Here is an 18,695-nt window from a genome sequence, read left to right on the forward strand (position 1 = left end):
AAGGAAATCCTCCATATCAGCTGAGGGTACACCATTTTTATCAGGCATTGCTGAATCTGTCATCAGGGACTTGCTCAATCTCTCCCTGGCATTGGACTTTCAGACAGGGCTTGGAGAGTGAAATCAGGTCTAAGCTGTGTCCCAAGTACCAGAAGATTTGTTTGATATAATGTTCAGGTGAGTAAAGGTCATTCTTCTGTTTGAGAGTCCTAGACAGTGCTGAAGGATAGCTTTTACTCCAGAGGAGTCTTAGCAAGGAGCGTGGCTCTCAAGAAGGACCATCAGCCTCACAGTGATGCCTAGCTCTGTTTCCTTCCTGGAGGTTACCTTAGAGTGCTCAGAAGGCATTGCAAGGCTCTTACTATTCAACTGGGTTATACAGGCATACCCTGGAGATACTACAGGTTTGGTTCCAGACCATGCAATAAAGCAAATATGAAAATAGAGTCAAGTGAGTTTTTTGGTTTTCCAGTGCATATAAGTTACGTTTACACTAATACTCCAGTCTGTTAGGTGTACAGTAGCATTATGTCTAAAAAAAGAAACCAATATACTTAATTTAAAAATACTTTACTGACACAGACACGAAGTGAGCAAATGCTGTTGGAAAAATGGTGCGAGTACACTTGTTTGACACAGCGTTGCCACAAACCATCAGTTTGTAGAAAATGCGCTGTCTGTGAAGTGCAGTAAAGTGAAGTGCAGTGAAACAAGGTGTGCCTGTACTCTGAACTCTCATAGCTGGCTGGCATCAGTCAGGCTTTTTTCACACACAGTATTTCGCTGCATCCTTGGCATCATCCCTATGTGGGAGGCGTTATCTTCTGACACACAAGATTAAGATCAGACAGTTGGGAAGGGCAGAGCTGCAATGTGAACCCAGGCCCTCTAGCACCATCATGCCTCCTTGAGCTCCTGGGATCGCCAGAGCCCCATTGTGATGAGAGAAGATGGAGGTCTAGTTCAGCCCACACTGAGCACAGGCATGTTCACACGACTTGGTAGCCCTGATGGTGAGTGACAGAGGAGTCCATCTGCAGACTTTCTCTCTGCTTGCTTTAGCATTTCTGTCTCTAAAAAGGGCAGGAGAAGATCCTATTGGTATTTCGGTGGCAGAAATGCGGTCATAAACAGATTTTTCTGAGTTGGTGATCTACTTATATCACATATCCCACTGAGAGAATGAATCTAAAAAAGCCACCGAACTCTTCCCCACAAAATGCACATGTTTGCATAAAATATTCAGAAAAATTCATGGATGCCTTGAAATTGATTGATGGCAAAAATTTTCCCCCTGGAGGCGCCTGGGTGGCTTGGTCCGTTAAGTGCCTGCCTTTGGCTCAGGTCATGATTCTGGGGTCCTGGGATTGAGTCCCACATTGGGCTCCCTGCTAAGCAGGGAGCCTGCTTCTCCCTCTCCCTCTGCTGCTCCCCCTGCTTGTGCTCTCTCTCTCTGTCAAATAAAACTTAAAAAAAAATTCTCCCTCTGGTAAATGTTCTTCTGGCACTGGCAGTCCCTAAAAGTCCTGCCAAAGTTCTCTCTGCTTGAAAGTACATTCTGAGCAAATCCAGTCCACAGGGTGTAAAATCCTGACAAAGTAATTTAGTGAGAAGGAAGTGGTGGTGATAATAGAGGACAGAGCACAGCAGATCTCTCCTCTGAGGAACCTGAACATAAAGCTGTGCTTGACATGGGCAGGCTGTGTCTGCTGGACTGTTGGCTAATCTTTGAGCTTCATGGACCACTTGAGAGAACCCAGACAGTTCTCTCAGCCCCATCTCTGCCACTTGCTAATAGTGTGATCTTGGGCAAGTTATGCACGTCTCTGAGGATCTGTTTAATAATGTATCTCTCCTGGAGTTGATGTGAGGGATGAGTCAGTTTATCTGAGAACATAACAGCATAGAGGTTGATGATCCCAGTGCATCCCAAGGATCCCACGGGTTCCTTCTAAGACACTGTGAATTGCAATCCCAATAGTGTTTGCTAAACATGGGAGAGGCTTTGGAAAAGAGCATGGGACATATGAAACAGGTTAAATACATGTCTTCTCTGTCCATCCCTTCTGAGCCTGGGAGGGGCAGGCTTTTATTCCTTTCTTGCTGTTGCAGAGCAGATGAAAGGGATGCTCAGGAATCTGCCCTGGCTGGTGAGCACCTCAACCTGGCCATGTCAAGCAAAACTCAATTCCAGAATCCTTCTATGCTAATGGCAAAAGGAGAACCCTCTTTTTTCCAGAATAAATCATACTGGTTTATTTATGCATTTTTAACCTTGTTACTCCTTTGGATCTATTTCAGATGTATTCCTTTTTTTAGTCAGACCTTCACCCATGCTGCTGATCCCACCGCCTGGCTCCACTGGAACTTTGTTCCACAGATATCCCCTCTTTTACTTCAGCCTATTGTTATTTTTTAATGCAGTGTTTTCTTTTTTCATTATAAAAGTAACACAATCTCATTAGAGGTATATGGGAATGAAACTCATTACCATATATATAAGTATTTTCAGTCTGTTTATAGCTCCTTTCCCCAGGGCCCTATGCAGATAAGGGTAATCAGCAAGGCAGGGCCAGAAAGAGAGATTTTTGGGGTCTCTGGAGATAGGCTAAGCTGGGGAAGGAAAGGAGGGGAAGGGAAAGGCCACCTTTCTTGATTAGAAAGTCAATAAAGAACTTTCCTAGTTGTTATTGTTGGGGAGTTGAGGGAGGAGGAGTAAGGAGATGGTTTCAGGGAGTGGCAGAGTCTAAGATAAATAGAGTGAGGAGAAGTGGGGGTCAGGACATTAAGTGTGGCTGCAGGTTATAAACTGGTCCCCTGGAAAGTTTTCAGAGAGAGTTAAATAAAGATTGGCATTGTTTTTAATTACTTTTGGTAGCTGGATTATATTTGATGCAAAATCACACTGAGATTGGACCACACGAGACTCCGGGACTTATTTGGGTTACATAAGGACAGCCAAGATTCGTTCAAACCAAATTGGGCTTTTTTTTTTTTTTTAACATATAAAACACTTATTATAATAAAATTACAAAAACCAAACACTTAAAAAAACTGTATTGTACCTATGCCTTAAGGGGATTTTTCTGTATGCTGGACTTAATGCAGCATCTGAAAATAGGAGTCCAGTGACCTCTTCATTATCCTGGTGAATTTCCCTGAAACAAATACAGTTTTTGCTGCTCTAGAGACCTTTGAAAAAAAGTTATTCATTTTAACTTGATAACATGTATTATATTATGACTTAGACCAAATTGGGTTTTATCGTAATAGGCATGTTCTCCCTAGGGTTTGATGAGTCTGAAAGTGGCCTGAGCACTCAAGGGAAGCATGCTGCCTCTCCCATGCCATCTGCACTCCATGAATTGGAGCAGCAATCCAGCAGTGGCCAGCCTTCCTGGACCTTGTGTCTTCTATAGGTGGACGCAGTCATGGTGGAGCTGAGTCTGAGCCATGTAGCAGATCGACTGATTGGCAGCTACAACCTTGGGGGGATTTCCAGTGGCGAGCGGCGCCGGGTCTCCATCGCAGCCCAGCTCCTCCAGGATCCCAGTAAGTGGGTCCCAGAACTGCTACCTGGGCATCTTCCATGTGTCTGCAGACATTTTCTGTCCTTTTTTTTTTTTTTTTTTTTTTTTTACACTCTCCAATTAGAAAGGGGTTTGTGTGGAACTGATGTTACTGGGGACCCACTTTCTTTGGAAATACTACATAGTTCCTGATGCTATCCTCTCCCAAGTACAAAACAGCTCTTGGGCTTGGAAACACTGCATTGTGGGGGCTATGGAAAGCCAATGAGTTTTGGTGTGCCTAGAAGAACTTTAAGAAATGGCAGGAATTAAAGGAGGACTTTGAATGATACACAAAAAAGTGTGTATGTTGGAGGAGCTATCAAGATGGGGTAGCCAGTCACCGGCCTCTCCTGCCAGGTTTGGTTATTCTCCCCACCACTGGGGAAATCTCAGCTCTTACAAGTACCTGGAAAAGGATGTGCTGCACCTGGATACCCCACTGGGGCACACTACAACTGCTTGCTCTTCAGATGGTGGTTGGTCACTAGAAGGCAAAGAGAGATGCTCTTAAGATCCCTTCTCACCTTCTGGGTAGAAATAACCACAGTTGAACCCTCTGACGAATCTAAATGCCTATCCCAGCTCAGACTTTGTTTTATGGGGCAGAGTTTTTTGCCGTGCAAAGACCCTGTCAGTGTTGGAAAGTGCTCCACGTGAAGTGAGGTTGTCTTTTTAATCAGCCTCTTCTCAGCCTTTTGAAAACAACTTGGTGCCCACTCTCCAGCCCTTGTTCCTTGTCTTGATCCTCTGGACAGAGCCCAAACAGTCCATAGTACTATGTGAGAGGCCTGATCTTGTTGCAGCCCTCTCCCATCAAGGATTAAGGCCAAGATGTGCTCTGGAGCTGGGAGGTGGGTCCTCTGAGGTCAGGTTCCTTCGCTTGGGCTCAGGCTGAAAGCTAGTTTACATGCAGGTACTTCCCACAGTGCAGTGTTTGGATAGGGTAAGATGGGATGGGGTAAGGCATCTCAGAAAGGAACTGTTCAAAATTCTGAGTTTAGAGTCCATAGCCCAGTCCTGTCAGTGACTCAGAAACCCAACCCTTCCTTGCCTGCAGAGGTCATGCTGTTTGATGAGCCTACTACAGGCCTGGACTGCATGACAGCAAATCAGATCGTTGTCCTCCTGGCAGAGCTGGCTCACAGGGACCGCATTGTGATTGTCACCATCCACCAGCCACGCTCTGAGCTCTTCCAGGTGAGGGGGAATCTTGTTCCTGCTTAACTCGTCAAGGGTGGATAGATGTATGTGTTGAGCTGGGGATCATGAGGTTGAGAGGGGCTCAACCAGAGCCCTTGGGGCCAGTAGCTCCTGATATGGGAAGGGCACCTGCCATGTACCAGATACTTTCTATGCACTAGATCATTTAGTCCACACAACAGTCCTATGAGGTGGGTATCAGTATTGTCACTTTACAGAAAAGAGGGAGACTTAGAAATGATGCAAAATTGAGTCAAGGATCTGAGATTAAATAAATATCTAGTCCAAGGTCACTCACTTAGGAGCATGGCTGGTCCTCAAACCCAGAACCACCGGCCAGGTCCAGGAGTTCTTTTCCACTCCAGATGTGATGCTGGGCCCAGGCCAGATGCAGCACGATGGACACTGGCAACGGAGGCTAAGAAAAATAGGGACACACTCTGTGTGTCTCCAGTGGCCACAGTAAGAATCCTGATGCATGGCTGAGATCAACAGGGACTCACTGCTTGGAAATTTATTCTCCAGAGGATATGGTGACCTGATATACACTAATGCCATTGATTTTCTCATCAGCTCTTTGATAAAATTGCCATTCTGAGCTACGGAGAGCTGGTTTTCTGTGGGACACCAGCGGAAATGCTTGATTTCTTCAGTGGCTGCAGTTACCCTTGTCCTGAACATTCAAACCCTTTTGACTTTTATAGTAAGTTTTTTTTCCACATTTCCCATCGTGAATGTTCATTCAATTTTATCATCTCAGATTTCTGCCTAGATGTCAACAGCACTAGTGGATTTTATTCTTGCTTTTGTTTTGGTGATTTCACTCTTTAAGGAGTTAATTTGGCCAGGTCAGTTAACTTGCCATAGATGACCTATCAGAATGAGGTGGGGGACCTCTCTTAAATTGCTGCATGTCCACTTTGTCAGAGAAAAATCAGCTGAGTTTCTAAATCCTCCCAGACAGCCCCAGTTGAAACCTCAAGGCCCTGCTGGTAGCTTTAAAATATTCTGATTTTATAGGTGGGCGTGATCACCAGGTGTTACTCTGATGGGATGAGGCATTAGCTAGTACTCCTGAATCAATGATGAAACATATATTATTAGCCATTGTGCATATATATGCATTTAAAAACATATGGGTCATTTCTTTTGGGAAAAAAAATTAGTGGACCTGACATCAGTGGATACCCAAAGCAAAGAACGGGAAATAGAAACCTGCAAGAGAGTTCAGATGATTGAATCTGCCTACAAAGAATCAGCAATTTATCACAAAACCTTGGAGAATATTGAAAGAACAAAACACCTGAAAACATTACCAATGGTTCCTTTCAAAACCAAAGATTCTCCTGGAGCTCTCTCTAAACTGGGTGTTCTCTTGAGGTAAGAGCTTCACCCTGTTTTAGGTGGCTAGACATCCACCAATAAAAGAAAAAGAATTAAAACAGGGTTATTTGGCTTTCAGGAGAGTGACGAGGAACTTAATGAGAAATAAGCTGGCGGTGATGATGCGTCTTGTTCAGAATCTGATCATGGGTTTGTTCCTCATCTTCTATCTTCTGCGGGTCCAGAACGATGTGCTGAAGGGTGCTGTCCAGGACCGTGTGGGGCTCCTATACCAGCTTGTGGGTGCCACCCCATACACAGGCATGCTCAACGCTGTGAATCTGTGTGAGTGCCTGTGCCCAGAAGATGCACCCCAGGGACAGGGAGGGCACTTCCTCTCTTCCTGATTATCTCCCTTCTCCATCCGGCATCTTGCAAGGCTCCATCATTATAAGAGTACTTTGCTGAGCTAAACTTGGCCTTCTCCAGATTCTCTCCCTGGGGAAGGGTTAACTACTGAGTTACTAACATCATAGTTGAATTAGTTCACCAAGCAGATCTCCCTGAGGGTCTAAGCATCCAGGGAAACATGGAGTTAGGAGCTGCTGATGGGGCAGGGTTTGGGAAGGGTTTTTTAAAAGATCATTCTTAGTATTCCTATCTTCGCCATTAGGGTGTGCAGCCCCTGGGGGCCCAGATACCTGCCAACTTTGCACTATTCGTTTTGGAGCCGATTTTAGGACGGCTAGCACCTAATTTTCAAACTCCGTGAGAATCCAGAAATAATACCTAGTTGCCTGATGTTCTGTGCCAAGACCCTGCACAAAAAGAGGACAGACTACCTCACATCATTCATGGCCTTTTTGCACATGTGTTCTTGAATTTGTGTCCCTGACTTTAGAGAGAAGGAAATAAATTTTGACAGCTTTTGCAACGATATTGTAATTCATAGAGTTCTGTGGTGGGAAGTATTTACAGTTCTATGGATAGCAGGTTCCCTCTTTCCATGATTAGGGAGCCCCAGCTGGTCCCCACCACCCAGCCCTGACAACTCAAATTCAGTTTGGGCTAGCCCTCCTTCCCTTAGCTGTGTGGTGACCAGCTATTCTGAAACCTGCGTTCTGTGCCCAGTTCCTGTGCTGCGAGCTGTCAGCGACCAGGAGAGCCAAGACGGCTTATACCAGAAGTGGCAGATGCTGCTGGCCTACGTGCTGCATGTGCTCCCCTTCAGTGTCCTTGCCACCATGATGTTCAGCAGTGTGTGCTACTGGTAAGGGGGTGTTCAGAGGTGTTCAGTCCTCCTGGGTCAGGCCTCCTGGCAAGTTCCAGATGGCTGCTGGTACTGACGGAGGTGGAGCTCCAGGGTGAACAACTCCCTCTTCTTGGCCCTGGAGGTCTGTCTTTGCCCATTAATGCCCAGTACAATGTCCTGTGCTTCCGGACAAATAAAAGAACCCAGCTGGGGCCACATGGGACCTGAGAGCAGACACGCAGGACTACATGGTGCCAGGGACTGGCATGTCTCACATACTCTGCAGGGTCTGGGCAGAGAAGATTGCCCTGAAGTTGTTGGGATCCAGGTGCAGAGGCAGCAAGCAGTTGCCAAATCTCAGTGAAGCATGGTTCCTGGGCTCCTGTCAGCTGGAGTGGCAACCCACCTGTGGCATCACGGTTGGGCTGGCGTGACAGGGCTTGAGCAATGGGAGAGGGGCTATGGGAAGAGGCACTGGGGCACCACGAAGCATCCTTGGTGTTCTTAGGTGTATAGACATTGCTGCTTTTTGTTTCTTAGAGCTTTCCAAAAATATAGGTCTTGGTGCAGGTGATTTTAGAAGTTGGTATCATTCTGGAGAGTGACAGAGGCAGAACCACTTGCTCTGAGTTAGCAGGGGGGTGGTTTCCCCACTGAGGGTGATGGCAGTCATCACCTGTAAAGGTGGTGCTATAATCATCCTTGTTTGTAAAGGAGCAAACTGAAGTACAGATGGGGTAAGTATCTTCCCCATCTCACATCCATTATCCCAGTTAATTACAAAGGAGAACAAGAGCCCATTTGGTTGAGAGAACAACTTGAGAGATGAACATCATTCCAGTGGATAGAAAAGGGAGCAAGGGCATAAGTTCAGGAGCAAAAACATGTAAGACCTTTCCAGAGAAAAGATTCAGTTGTGCTGTGGAAATGAAGGATTGGAAGCAGTAGTGAAAGATAGGACTGGCCCCTCCAGTGGGGGAGGTGTGGAATGCCAGGCTAAGGGGCTGAAGTGGACTTGATAATGGGACATAGGAGGGGATTTTGAACCAGGGAGTGGCCCATCTGTGTTGGACTCTGGAGGATGAGGCTGGCACGCCTTGGCAGCAGACTGGAGTTAGGGCACGGACAGCAGACAGCCCAGTGAGGAACCTTGGCAACAGTCTGTGGGAAGGATAGAGGCCCAAACGGAGAGAGCAGCAGTGGCAACAAAAGGGGAGATCACTTTGAAATGCTGGGAAAGTGGAATCGAATGGGCTCAGAAACTGAGTGGATTTGTTGGTCATACAGTCATGGATGATGCCTGAGTTTCCCGCCTAACAGAGTGGGATGGTGACAACATCATTATCAGGTTTGCCAGGAAAGAGAATGGATTTGAACATGTTGCATCTAGCATGCTACAGGACACCCGACTGGACAGGTCAATCTGAGGTTTGAGTGGTGGGTTGCAGCAGAAAGAAAAAGAGGAGTGAGGGGGTAAGGGCCTGGGAATGGATTTTATCGGAGAGAGTACTGGAAGGGGAGGAAGCAGTCTGAGTGTAAACCTCAGGAGGCACATTCGGAGGGTGGAAAGAGGAAAGCGATCCAATGGCAGAAGCAGAGGTGGTGGTCAGACAGGAAGAAGGAGAAGCAGAACCAGGCAGCATCAGAGAAGCTGGGGGCGGAGAGCATTTCAAAGAGGTGTAATATATCCATTCAAATTGTAGAGCTTCACAGAGATGAGGCATCAGATCCGGAGGTCTTTGGCAGTCTTCCCAAAAGGAGCTTCAGTAGAGTGGTGGGGTGCAAGTCAGATTCACAAGGGAACAAGTAAGGAGGGAGAGGGAAGAAGCAGATGCTGCTTGAGAAGCTTGGCGGTAGAGGGTAGGATGACGAGAAGACAATGGCACACATGGTTCTCAGGCTCAGGGAATGGATGTTTTAGGATATGGTAAATAAGACCGTCAGGAAAAACCATTAGATTGAGAGTTGATGAAACTATATCAAAAGAGAGTAATTCACAGATAAGTTTCCAGGGTAGTGCAGGGTAGGGATAGGTGAATCCGGATAACAGAAAATCAAGGAGCAAGTAGGTGGGATCCATTTGGCAAAGAAAGGGGGAAAAGAGAGAGTGAGAGCGAGAATGAGCACAAGACCTGGAAGATGAAAAGTGAGGGAGGATAAAGATAGCGAGAAACTCGTAAAATGGGAGATGAGTCCATCTGAGCACTGGGGAGAGAGTTTGACATTGGGGCGGGGGTAATTTAAAGTAGAGGTATGTGTTAGACATAAGGGACATGCCATTGGAGCCCAGTAAGCAATGAGAAAAAATTAGGGGTCTAGGAGTCAGGTGAGGCAGAGTGGATCTGATTAGTACAGTAATATGCCCTGTTCAGCACACCTTCAGGGAGAGAACTGGAGTGAAGGAACAGGGCTCCCAAGGTGTGGGGATTGGTAAAGCAAGGAATAGCAGAAGGGGGTAAGGACCCGAGGCAGCTTGGGCTTTGGGGAAATAGGAGACAGGAGGGACGCCATGATCAGAGAGCACTTTTCAGAATCTGAAATCTTGGGAAAGAGGAAGAGTTTTGAGTAACATTTAAGTCCAAGATTTGGTGAATGATGATTAGGTGGGTGGAGCCACTGGAACTGACCAGGTTACCTAATTAGGAGGCACTGATGTTGATGACTGATCAGGAAGGTTAAAAAGACCTTGAGGATGATGATAGTGGACAGGAATGCAAAGACTGACCGTGGTCCAGATGCTCTAAAATCATCAAAAGTGAGAGAATGTCATAAAAGCCACAAAGGATTGCACTGGGAAAGAGAATTAATAGTACAAGCAAACTTCATGATTTGTATAAGAGGAAAGATAGATGGCCTTGGAGAGTGGTCAGGAGGCATGCATAGAAGACATGCCAACTCCTTTTCCTTACTCTCCAAATGGAATAAAGAGCAACCATGTCTAACGGTTATTGAGGACATGCTATCACCAGGGAAGTGTATTTAGTGGAAGGAATATAAGAGTTAAGGGGCATGGATGTAGGGAGGTCTGATTACAAGAAAATGAAGATCAAATCAATGGAAGGGGCTGGTAGAATAAAAGACAAGAATGGAGTGGAACAGACCTGGGAGGGCTAATTCACCAGAGGATGGTGGCAGTGAAGGGTTTACATGCTGGCAGCAACCCCACATAACGGGGATGGAGGGGCGGGGAAGCAGGCTGAATGAGCCCTTAGCACTGGGAAAGTAGGCTAGCTAAGGTAGGAGCAGTGCCAGGTAGGCAGAACATGGTTATTTATGGAGAAGCCTGGAGAGTTCAACCACTCTGCTGATTGCCCCGGTTGTGACCACTGTTCAAGCGTTAATATTTTTTTTAATCTTTTTTTTTTTTAAAGATTTTATTTATTTGACAGAGACACAGCGAGAGAGGGAACACAAGAAGGAGGAGTGGGAGAGGGAGAAGCAGGCTCCCTGCTGCGGGGCTCGATCCCAGGACCCTGGGGATCATGACCTGAGCCGAAGGCAGATGCTTAACGACTGAGCCATCTAGGCGCCCCGTGCGTTAATATTTTCCTCTGAGAACTGAAGGAGCTGTAAAAGGGAAAAGGTGGCACACTAAATTGGAGCCAACAGAAACAATCTGTGCTAATGAATGGTGTCAAAGTTTGGCTCTGTTCCTAAAAGGCCTTTCAAAGGGGAGTTGGGCTTACCCTGCAGACTCTTCCCACCCACTAACCACCATGGACTTATTCATAGAAGGCACGTGTGGTATTTTTCTTAAATGATCCTTGGAGAGGAAACTAAAGACCTTCTGTTTTTCTAGGACTCTGGGCTTATATCCTGAGGTTGCCAGATTTGGATATTTCTCTGCTGCTCTCTTGGCCCCCCACTTAATTGGTGAATTTCTAACTCTTGTGCTACTTGGTATGATCCAAAACCCAAATGTGGTCAACAGCATAGTGGCTCTGCTCTGCATTGCTGGGATACTTGTGGGATCTGGATTAGTAAGGTAAGATTTGACAATTCAAAGGATTTTCATTGATGATTTGTGGTTAATGATCACTCGATAACGAGAAATTAAAAGGAGAGAAATTGCAGAGGAGAGCCATGTGATACTGGCTAAAGGTATGTATTACCTTATGGTCTGGAGTTTTTATAGTGCTTGCTTATCATTATTATTTAGATCTGTTTACCATTTGTTCAGTTAAAATGTCTTCACACTGAGAATCAGGAAATGACAATTTAGGCATGTTATTCATATGATTCACATGTAGTAACAAGAGGAGGAAAACCAATACATCCTCTGGAAAAACAGCCTATTATTACAAGGTAAATAGCATGCATTTAATTCATTCCTTCCCTGGCACTGTGGAGTGTCTCTATTCTGGTTCTCAATTCCCAGTTTCTTTTAGGAAGTAAGACCAGTCAGATAAGAGCTTGCATGATAAAAGACTGACCAAGAAAATACCAGGACTAGAAGGACACGCACACTAAATGTTAACCGTAATTATCTCTGGGTAGTAATTGATTTTAATTTTTTCTTCATATTTTCCTTTGTTTTGTGAGTTTTTATAATAAAGCACTTTATAAGCAAGAAAAAACATATACACACATTTTATTTATTTATTTTTAAAGATTTTATTTATTTATTTGACAGAGAGAGACAGCGAGAGAGGGAACACAAGCAGGGGGAGAGGGAAACGAGCCCCGCACCAGGGAGCCAACCACTCCCTCTCCCTCTACCCCAGGCTCAGAAGGTGCGGATCACGACCCGAGCCGAAGGCAGATGCTTAACGACTGAGCCACCCAGGCACCCCCATACATACATTTTAAAAAAGCAGTAGCTGGGGGCACCTGGGTGGCTCAGTCGTTGGGCGTCTGCCTTCGGCTCGGGTCATGATCCCAGGGTCCTGGGATCGAGCCCCGCATCGGGCTCCCTGCTAGCGGGAAGCCTGCTTCTCCCTCTCCCTCTCCCCCTGTTTGTGTCCCCCCTCCCCTGTGTCCTCTCTGTCAAAAAAAAAAAAAAAAATTTAAAAAAAAAAGTAGCTGAAAGGGTGGAAAATTTTAGAAGGGTGACAGTGGTCACAGGCAGGTGATGTGAGCGGGATCTAGATGAACTCTATGGGTCCCTGAGGAAATGTGAAGGTGGCTGGTTCTTTGATTTAAAAAAGCTCCAGAGCATCCGCTATATGTAATTATATTTATATATTTAATTATTTAACTCTCAAAGCAGTCTATGTTCGGGTAAGAAAACTCAGCTCGGACTTGACTTTGCTCTAGTCAAGCCATTGTGAAGACCCAGGCTGCACGCAGCTCCCTGGAGAGAGGACTGACCCAGGAGTCAGAGACTTCCTCTACTATTTATCTGCCGCATAACCACGGGCAAATCACTTTTCTATCTAAATTAGTTTCCTCATTTATAAAATGGAGCTCATCATCTCAGCCCCACCTGCCTCAACAGGAGAAGCAAATGAGATAATCAACAGGAAAGCACTTAGTAAGCTGTAGTGAGTTATATAAAGGTGAAATATTATAAAGCAAAGTGAGCTGGTTTTGGTCAGTTAAGGAGGACTATGCTTATGATGCCGTTATTACATTGTATTTGTGTTGCTTAAGTGATTGTTAGCATCTGTAAAAAATGCAGAAATCAAATCAAGCCAGCAAAGTACAGATCCAACGTTGGGCAGGATCTCCTCTTGAATGTTTGAATCATTACCAGTTCCAGTCAGTCTGGCACTATTTTGTATATTTGGTTTGTAAAAAAAGGGGATTCATTGTTCTGAAAAGAGAGGCAGTGGCCAGCATTACCAAAGGCTCCTGGGTTTTTTGCAAAACGTCAACATCCAGGCTTCACCTGGATTCTACTCCAGTCACTGAATTGAAACTCTTCCCTTCAGGAGCCAGCCACGTCAACCTCCTAGTCATAAAGTTCACATTCTTCCCTCAAGTCATCGCCTTTCCTGACTGCCTGCCTGCAACATTTGCATTTTTGGCTACCTCCTCCTTTAAACACAAACAGAAATAGCTTTGTTCTTTTTACTTACAAAATAATGCAAGTTCTTTGGGGGAGAAACTGTACACAATACAGAAGCGTATAAGGAAGAAAGTAAAAGTTACTGAAGTCTCAAAACCAGTTAAACTTTGTTGTGTATCTTGCTAGACTCTTACATAATCTTTTTAATTTTTTTTTAAAAGATTTTATTTATTTGACAGAGACACAGCGAGAGAGGGAACACACGCAGGGGGAGTGGGAGAGGGAGAAGCAGGCTTCCCGCCGAGCAGGGAGCCCGATGCGGGGCTCGATCCCAGGACCCTGGGACCATGACCTGAGCTGAAGGCAGCCGCTTAATGACTGAGCCACCCAGGCACCCCTCTTACATAATCTTTAATGAAAATGAGATTGTACTGTTGTGAAGGAGTTAAGTATGCATTTAACGATATAATGTGGAGAGTCCCATGTCAGTAAATTTAGATCTATGGTTTCTTTCGCTCTGAAATACTCCAAGGATTTCTATGACGTAGCCTTATTGTCCCCCCGTGTCTTTCACAGACCTGTTTGTGTCCCTTTGCCACCCGCACAAAGCCTGCCTGCTGTCCCCTTGGCTAGCTCAGCTCTCTCTAAAACCCCATCATAGGCTGCTTCTGTTGCAGCCTTCTTTCAAAGGATGGCAGCCTCTGGAGGCCAGTAGCTGTGCCTCGTTTGCCATTACAGTTCTTCTCAGTGGCTGGCCCATGGCCTTGAACCAAATAGGTTTGCAGAAAATGTGTGCTGAATTGAATGAATGAATGATGACTGTCTCTCCCGGGACCGCCCTCACACTGGAACAGTCACCATCTTCTTTGGGTTTCTTCTTTGCTGTCAAACCACAAATGCGTGTGGAGCCTTTACGTGTAGTATTCCACCCTGTGTGGTGCACTGCAAATGAAGGCATGTGGTTCCTACCTCAAGGAGGTAACTTTCTAGCCCGCCTCTCATTACCATCATCCTGTAGCAGGTCTTGGTCATCTTACACTTGAACTACTGTCACCGTCTCCCTTTTGCTTTTCTGCTTTTCCTAATCTGCCCCTATTATGGTCCCTCTACTTGCTGGTGCCACATTAATTTTCTTAGAACACTGATTTTATGGTCTTTCAATATCAACCCTCTGCAAGGGTCCAAAACAGGTTCTTGGCTGTCATTCCAAACTCAGCTTCAGATCCTCTGTTGCAGCCCTTCTGGCCCATTCAGTCGCATATGCAGTCCTTGACGCGCCTGTGCTCACACTGTCCTTCCTTCCTAGAATGTCCTTTCTCTTCCCTCCTTCTTCCCCAGGTTCCTACCTAGCCTTTCCAATTCGCAGCCTCTCAGTGGGCAGATTGAATTTTGTGCCTTAGAACATTGCCAATAACTGAAAGTCATGGGGCTTGGGGGTCACATGGGAATAGGTAAAAACCATAAATACTAAGTACAAGAATGTCATGGACATGTGGTGCTGGATTATTATACTTGGCACAAATCGTTTACCACTGTGTATTTTTATAGTCTTAAGGATATGTATTCTATGTCCCCAATTACATTGTGAGTTCTCTAGGGTTAGGATACTTCTTTTGAATTCCTCAAGCACTTAGAACTAGTGCCTCGCAAATAGAAAGAATTTAATACATATTTGTTGATTTATATAAGTTATATAGTGGACAGAGGAGGCCATAAGTCAGCAAAAAGACTGAAGAGGGGACAGAGTTCATTTTCACAGCAAAAACCTGCTTGGCTCTCTCCATCCTCTCCCCTTGTATCATAGTTAATTCTCACTTCACACACTAGCTCCTTCAAATCTCTGTTTAATCACAAATATCCTCCTCTAAAGTGATGTGTTAGGTGTGTTTTCTTTCATGTTTATATCAGTGGTGCTTATCAAAAAAAATTAGACACCAATCCATCATCAGGGGATTGTTAAATTAAGATTTCTGCTGTAATGGACAACCAAGCTATAATTAAAAATGATGGAGTGCTATGCTTACTGACTTGGAAGGCTGCCTGACACATATGTTTGGTTGAAAAAAAGCAGGTTAGAAAAGAGCATGAAGACTGTGATTCCACTTACGTAAAATTTTATAAACAATACATGTTACACGTATCACCAAAATGTTAACCATAGTTATTTCTGGGCAGTGGTGTATCTTTATACTTCTCCGTACTGTTTTTCACAGTGAGCAAAATTTTTATAATGAGAGATAAAAACTGTATTCAAAATGGGAAACATAAAATGTGGGTTGCCTTTCTCTTCATCTGGTAGGACCTGTTAGCAGAGCGTACTGAATTTCAGCTCACTCTCTTTTTTCTTAGAAACACAGAAGACATGTCCATTCCTTTTAAAATCTTCAGTTATTTTACATTCCAAAAATACTGTTCTGAGATTCTTATAGTCAATGAGTTCTATGGACAGAATTTCACTTGTGGTAAGTACTCTTTTGGAATATTATTATTTTTTTTACATATTACTCTGAGGAAGCAGTTTCCTGAGGGAAATGTATTTTTTAAGTAAAAGCTGTATTTTATAATAGATTTAAAACCTTATTTTGAAATAAAAGTCTAACAGTTTCTCTGATGTTTAAAATAAAAGTCAAGTTAGTCACCTGTCAAAGGCCCACAGCTTAAGGCCACTCTGATGTTTTTAGAAAACAGTAGACCTGGGGCACCTGGCTGGCTCAGTCGGAAGAGCATGCAACTCTTGATCTTGGGGTTGTTAAGTTTGAGTCCCACATTGGGGGTAGAAATTACTTAAAATCTTTAAAGAAAAATGATAGACCTAATGTACACCAAGGTAAACTCTAGTTCTAGTATACTCTGGGTAGAATCAGTTTTTTTGTTTTTGTTTTTCTAAGATTTTATTTATTTGAGAGAGCATGTGTGCATGCGAGTGGGGGGTAGGCAGAAGGAGAGAACCTAGAGCAGACTGAGCGTAGAGCCATACACGGGGCTTGACCCCAAGATCTTGAGATCAAGACCTGAGCTGAAACCAAGAGTGGGATGCTTAACCGACTGAGCCACCCAGGCACCTAAAATCAGTTTCTGTACCTACTGAACAGAACAGGTTGAAGCAGGTTGCAGTGGCTTCTTGTTCCCTAAAAACATGTAGTATATAGCTGAGTAAAGCCACTTTTGGCAAAAGTCTGTTCCCCAATCCCATGAGAGGCAGTGGGAGTATAACAAGGTCCTTCTGGCCATGGAAATCCCAAGCCACTTCACAAAGGCAACTAAAGAACAGGGCAGAATTTAGTAGTTCTAAATATAGGTGGTAAAAGCAGTAACCTTAGGATATTCAGTACTAGATGATCATAAGTGATGATTTTTATCAGTACTATGGTAATGAGTTTATACCCCGAATGGAAACAAACCCACCTTTTTTTTTTTTTTTTAAGATTTTATTTGACAGAGACACGGCAAGAGAGGGAACACAAGCAGGGGGAGTGGGAGAGGGAGAAGCAGGCTTCCGCTGAGCAGGGAGCCCGATGTGGGGCTCCATCCCAGGACCCTGGGATCATGACCTGAGCCAAAGGCAGACGCTTAATGACTGAGCCACCCAGGCACCCCGAAACAAACCCATTTCCATCTTCAAATGAAGCCAGGGCCCAGAACACTCACTATTGTTTCATCTAAAAATGAATTCCAGTGTCTCTTAAATGTCCTGTATCTTTCGTGATGAAGGGTACTCAGGGGGCAGTTGGTAAATACTTGTTGATGAAAGTACCTGGGAAGCATCATATCTGATACTGTCCATCTTTTCCCTGCAGGCAGCTCAGATGGTTCTGTGACAACTAATCCAATTTGTGCCTTCACTCAAGGAATTCAGTTCATTGAGAGAATCTGCCCGGGTGCAACATCCAGATTCACAACAAACTTTCTGACTTTGTATGCCTTTATCCCAGTTCTTGTCATCCTAGGAATAGTTGTTTTTAAAATAAGGGATCATCTCATTAGCAGATAGTAAAGAACATTGCTGCGAAAATGACCTTAAGCCCCAGATGTGCAGGACTATTTTGAATGTCTGAAATAAGAAAGCCACGTGTTTTTGATAGTACATCTTAAGTCTTTTAACTCCATCTGTGCCCCTCAGATCCATGCAGGCTTTGAATGATATTCTGACCTGCAGGGACATGTGCTATTTGGAAATTGTGAGTGAGCTGGTCCAAAAATGTAAATAGTAATAATTCATAAAGTTATGGGAGACTAGTGTGACTGTTTTCTTTGTTCTAGACACAGAAAAATAGGTCAGTTAAAAAATTATGTTTACAGGGCACCTGGCTGGCTCTTTGGTGGAGCATGCGACTCTTGATCTCAGGGTTGTGAGTTCGAGCCCCACGTTGGGTGTAGAGACTACTTTTAAATATAAAAAAATTTTTTTTAAATTATGCTTACATTTGATACAATATTTGTTAAGAATATTTGAGTGGTTATTGACTGTAAGTAACAAAAAAGAGCATTGTGGGTTTGAGTGAAGCAAAGCATCCTGCAAAATTGGGGGGTGGGTGGGAATGCTTTATCATTGAAAAACCCACATTTATGTGTACATGTCCACATGAGGGTCTGAGTTACCCAGTCACACTGAAAGGATGTTGGACAGATGCTGCATGATGAAGACCCCTGATACAGAGCACTTGGTGATTTTTTGGGAGATAAAATGAAAACCTGCGGGAATGGGCTCAACTGAGATCACAGCATACCAGACAGACCTCAGGTAATGTCTTTAAAGATTAGTTTGCTGTTTTTCCACTTTTCACTTAGTTTACTTATAAAATCAAAAGTGAATGTTACTAGATAAAGTGTATGCACTGAGAAATGACATCTTTAAGGCTAGAGAGGAGGGGTTATTTAAGTCCATACAGAAAAGCTGTTCAGCTGACATAGTATTTACACTAAGAACCAAAATTCAGGTTCTTGAATCGTAACGAGAAAGAATGCTGATAAATATAGAGATACTTGTATTACATATTTTTAGGGATGAAATGATGTATATAGGTGATTAAAAATGGGTTCTATACTAAATGACTGATTATCTTTCTGATGATTGATATTCAGGTAATTTACGTCCAAGTCTGAAAAGACCCTGGCTCAATGTTACCATGGTAACTCTGAGGGAGAACATCTTAGTACGTGAACTTGTTCAGTTGCTGTGACCTAACTTGTAACGAATGATAAATTATAGCATTTGAAATGTCTCATATTATAGCAGAAAAGATCATTTCATTAAGGAAACCACAGTAAAATTCTATTTCTTAGAACTGTATTTAAGGATCTGGAGACATTGGCAAATTACCAGAATAGTATTGTCAATTTTTATAAAAGGTCTCTGACACTGATGATTATGGTGTAATAGTTACATAATGCATTACAG

At 44.1% G+C, this 18,695-nt stretch overlaps 2 protein-coding genes across 5 annotated transcripts in view; one reads left to right on the forward strand and one right to left on the reverse strand.

Moving 5' to 3' along the window:
• Positions 1–18,695, forward strand: part of ABCG5 (ATP binding cassette subfamily G member 5) — a 47,069-nt gene that overhangs the window by 18,513 nt on the left and 9,861 nt on the right. For 3 of the 4 annotated variants that reach the window (XM_073897782.1, XM_025868756.2, XM_073897784.1), the window contains 9 exons: positions 3,420–3,552; positions 4,630–4,769; positions 5,346–5,475; positions 5,939–6,152; positions 6,235–6,440; positions 7,227–7,365; positions 11,147–11,332; positions 15,647–15,759; positions 17,095–18,038. In XM_073897782.1, coding sequence (XP_073753883.1) covers positions 3,420–3,552; positions 4,630–4,769; positions 5,346–5,475; positions 5,939–6,152; positions 6,235–6,440; positions 7,227–7,365; positions 11,147–11,332; positions 15,647–15,759; positions 17,095–17,288 — 1,455 coding nt within the window. In that variant the 3' untranslated portion in view covers positions 17,289–18,038. The remainder of the gene's footprint in view (positions 1–3,419; positions 3,553–4,629; positions 4,770–5,345; positions 5,476–5,938; positions 6,153–6,234; positions 6,441–7,226; positions 7,366–11,146; positions 11,333–15,646; positions 15,760–17,094; positions 18,039–18,695) is intronic. The other variant, XM_073897783.1, reaches the window with a different exon arrangement.
• The window catches only part of DYNC2LI1 (dynein cytoplasmic 2 light intermediate chain 1), a 42,871-nt gene continuing 41,281 nt past the window's right edge, over positions 17,106–18,695 (reverse strand). The window contains exon 14 of the mRNA XM_073897785.1: positions 17,106–17,240. The gene's annotated coding sequence lies outside the window, so the exon portion shown is untranslated. The remainder of the gene's footprint in view (positions 17,241–18,695) is intronic.

Source organism: Callorhinus ursinus, unplaced genomic scaffold (assembly GCF_003265705.2).
Source record: "Callorhinus ursinus isolate GAN/ISIS: 27379988/994484 unplaced genomic scaffold, GSC_fseal_2.0 scaffold10, whole genome shotgun sequence".
Taxonomy (NCBI): domain Eukaryota; kingdom Metazoa; phylum Chordata; class Mammalia; order Carnivora; family Otariidae; genus Callorhinus; species Callorhinus ursinus.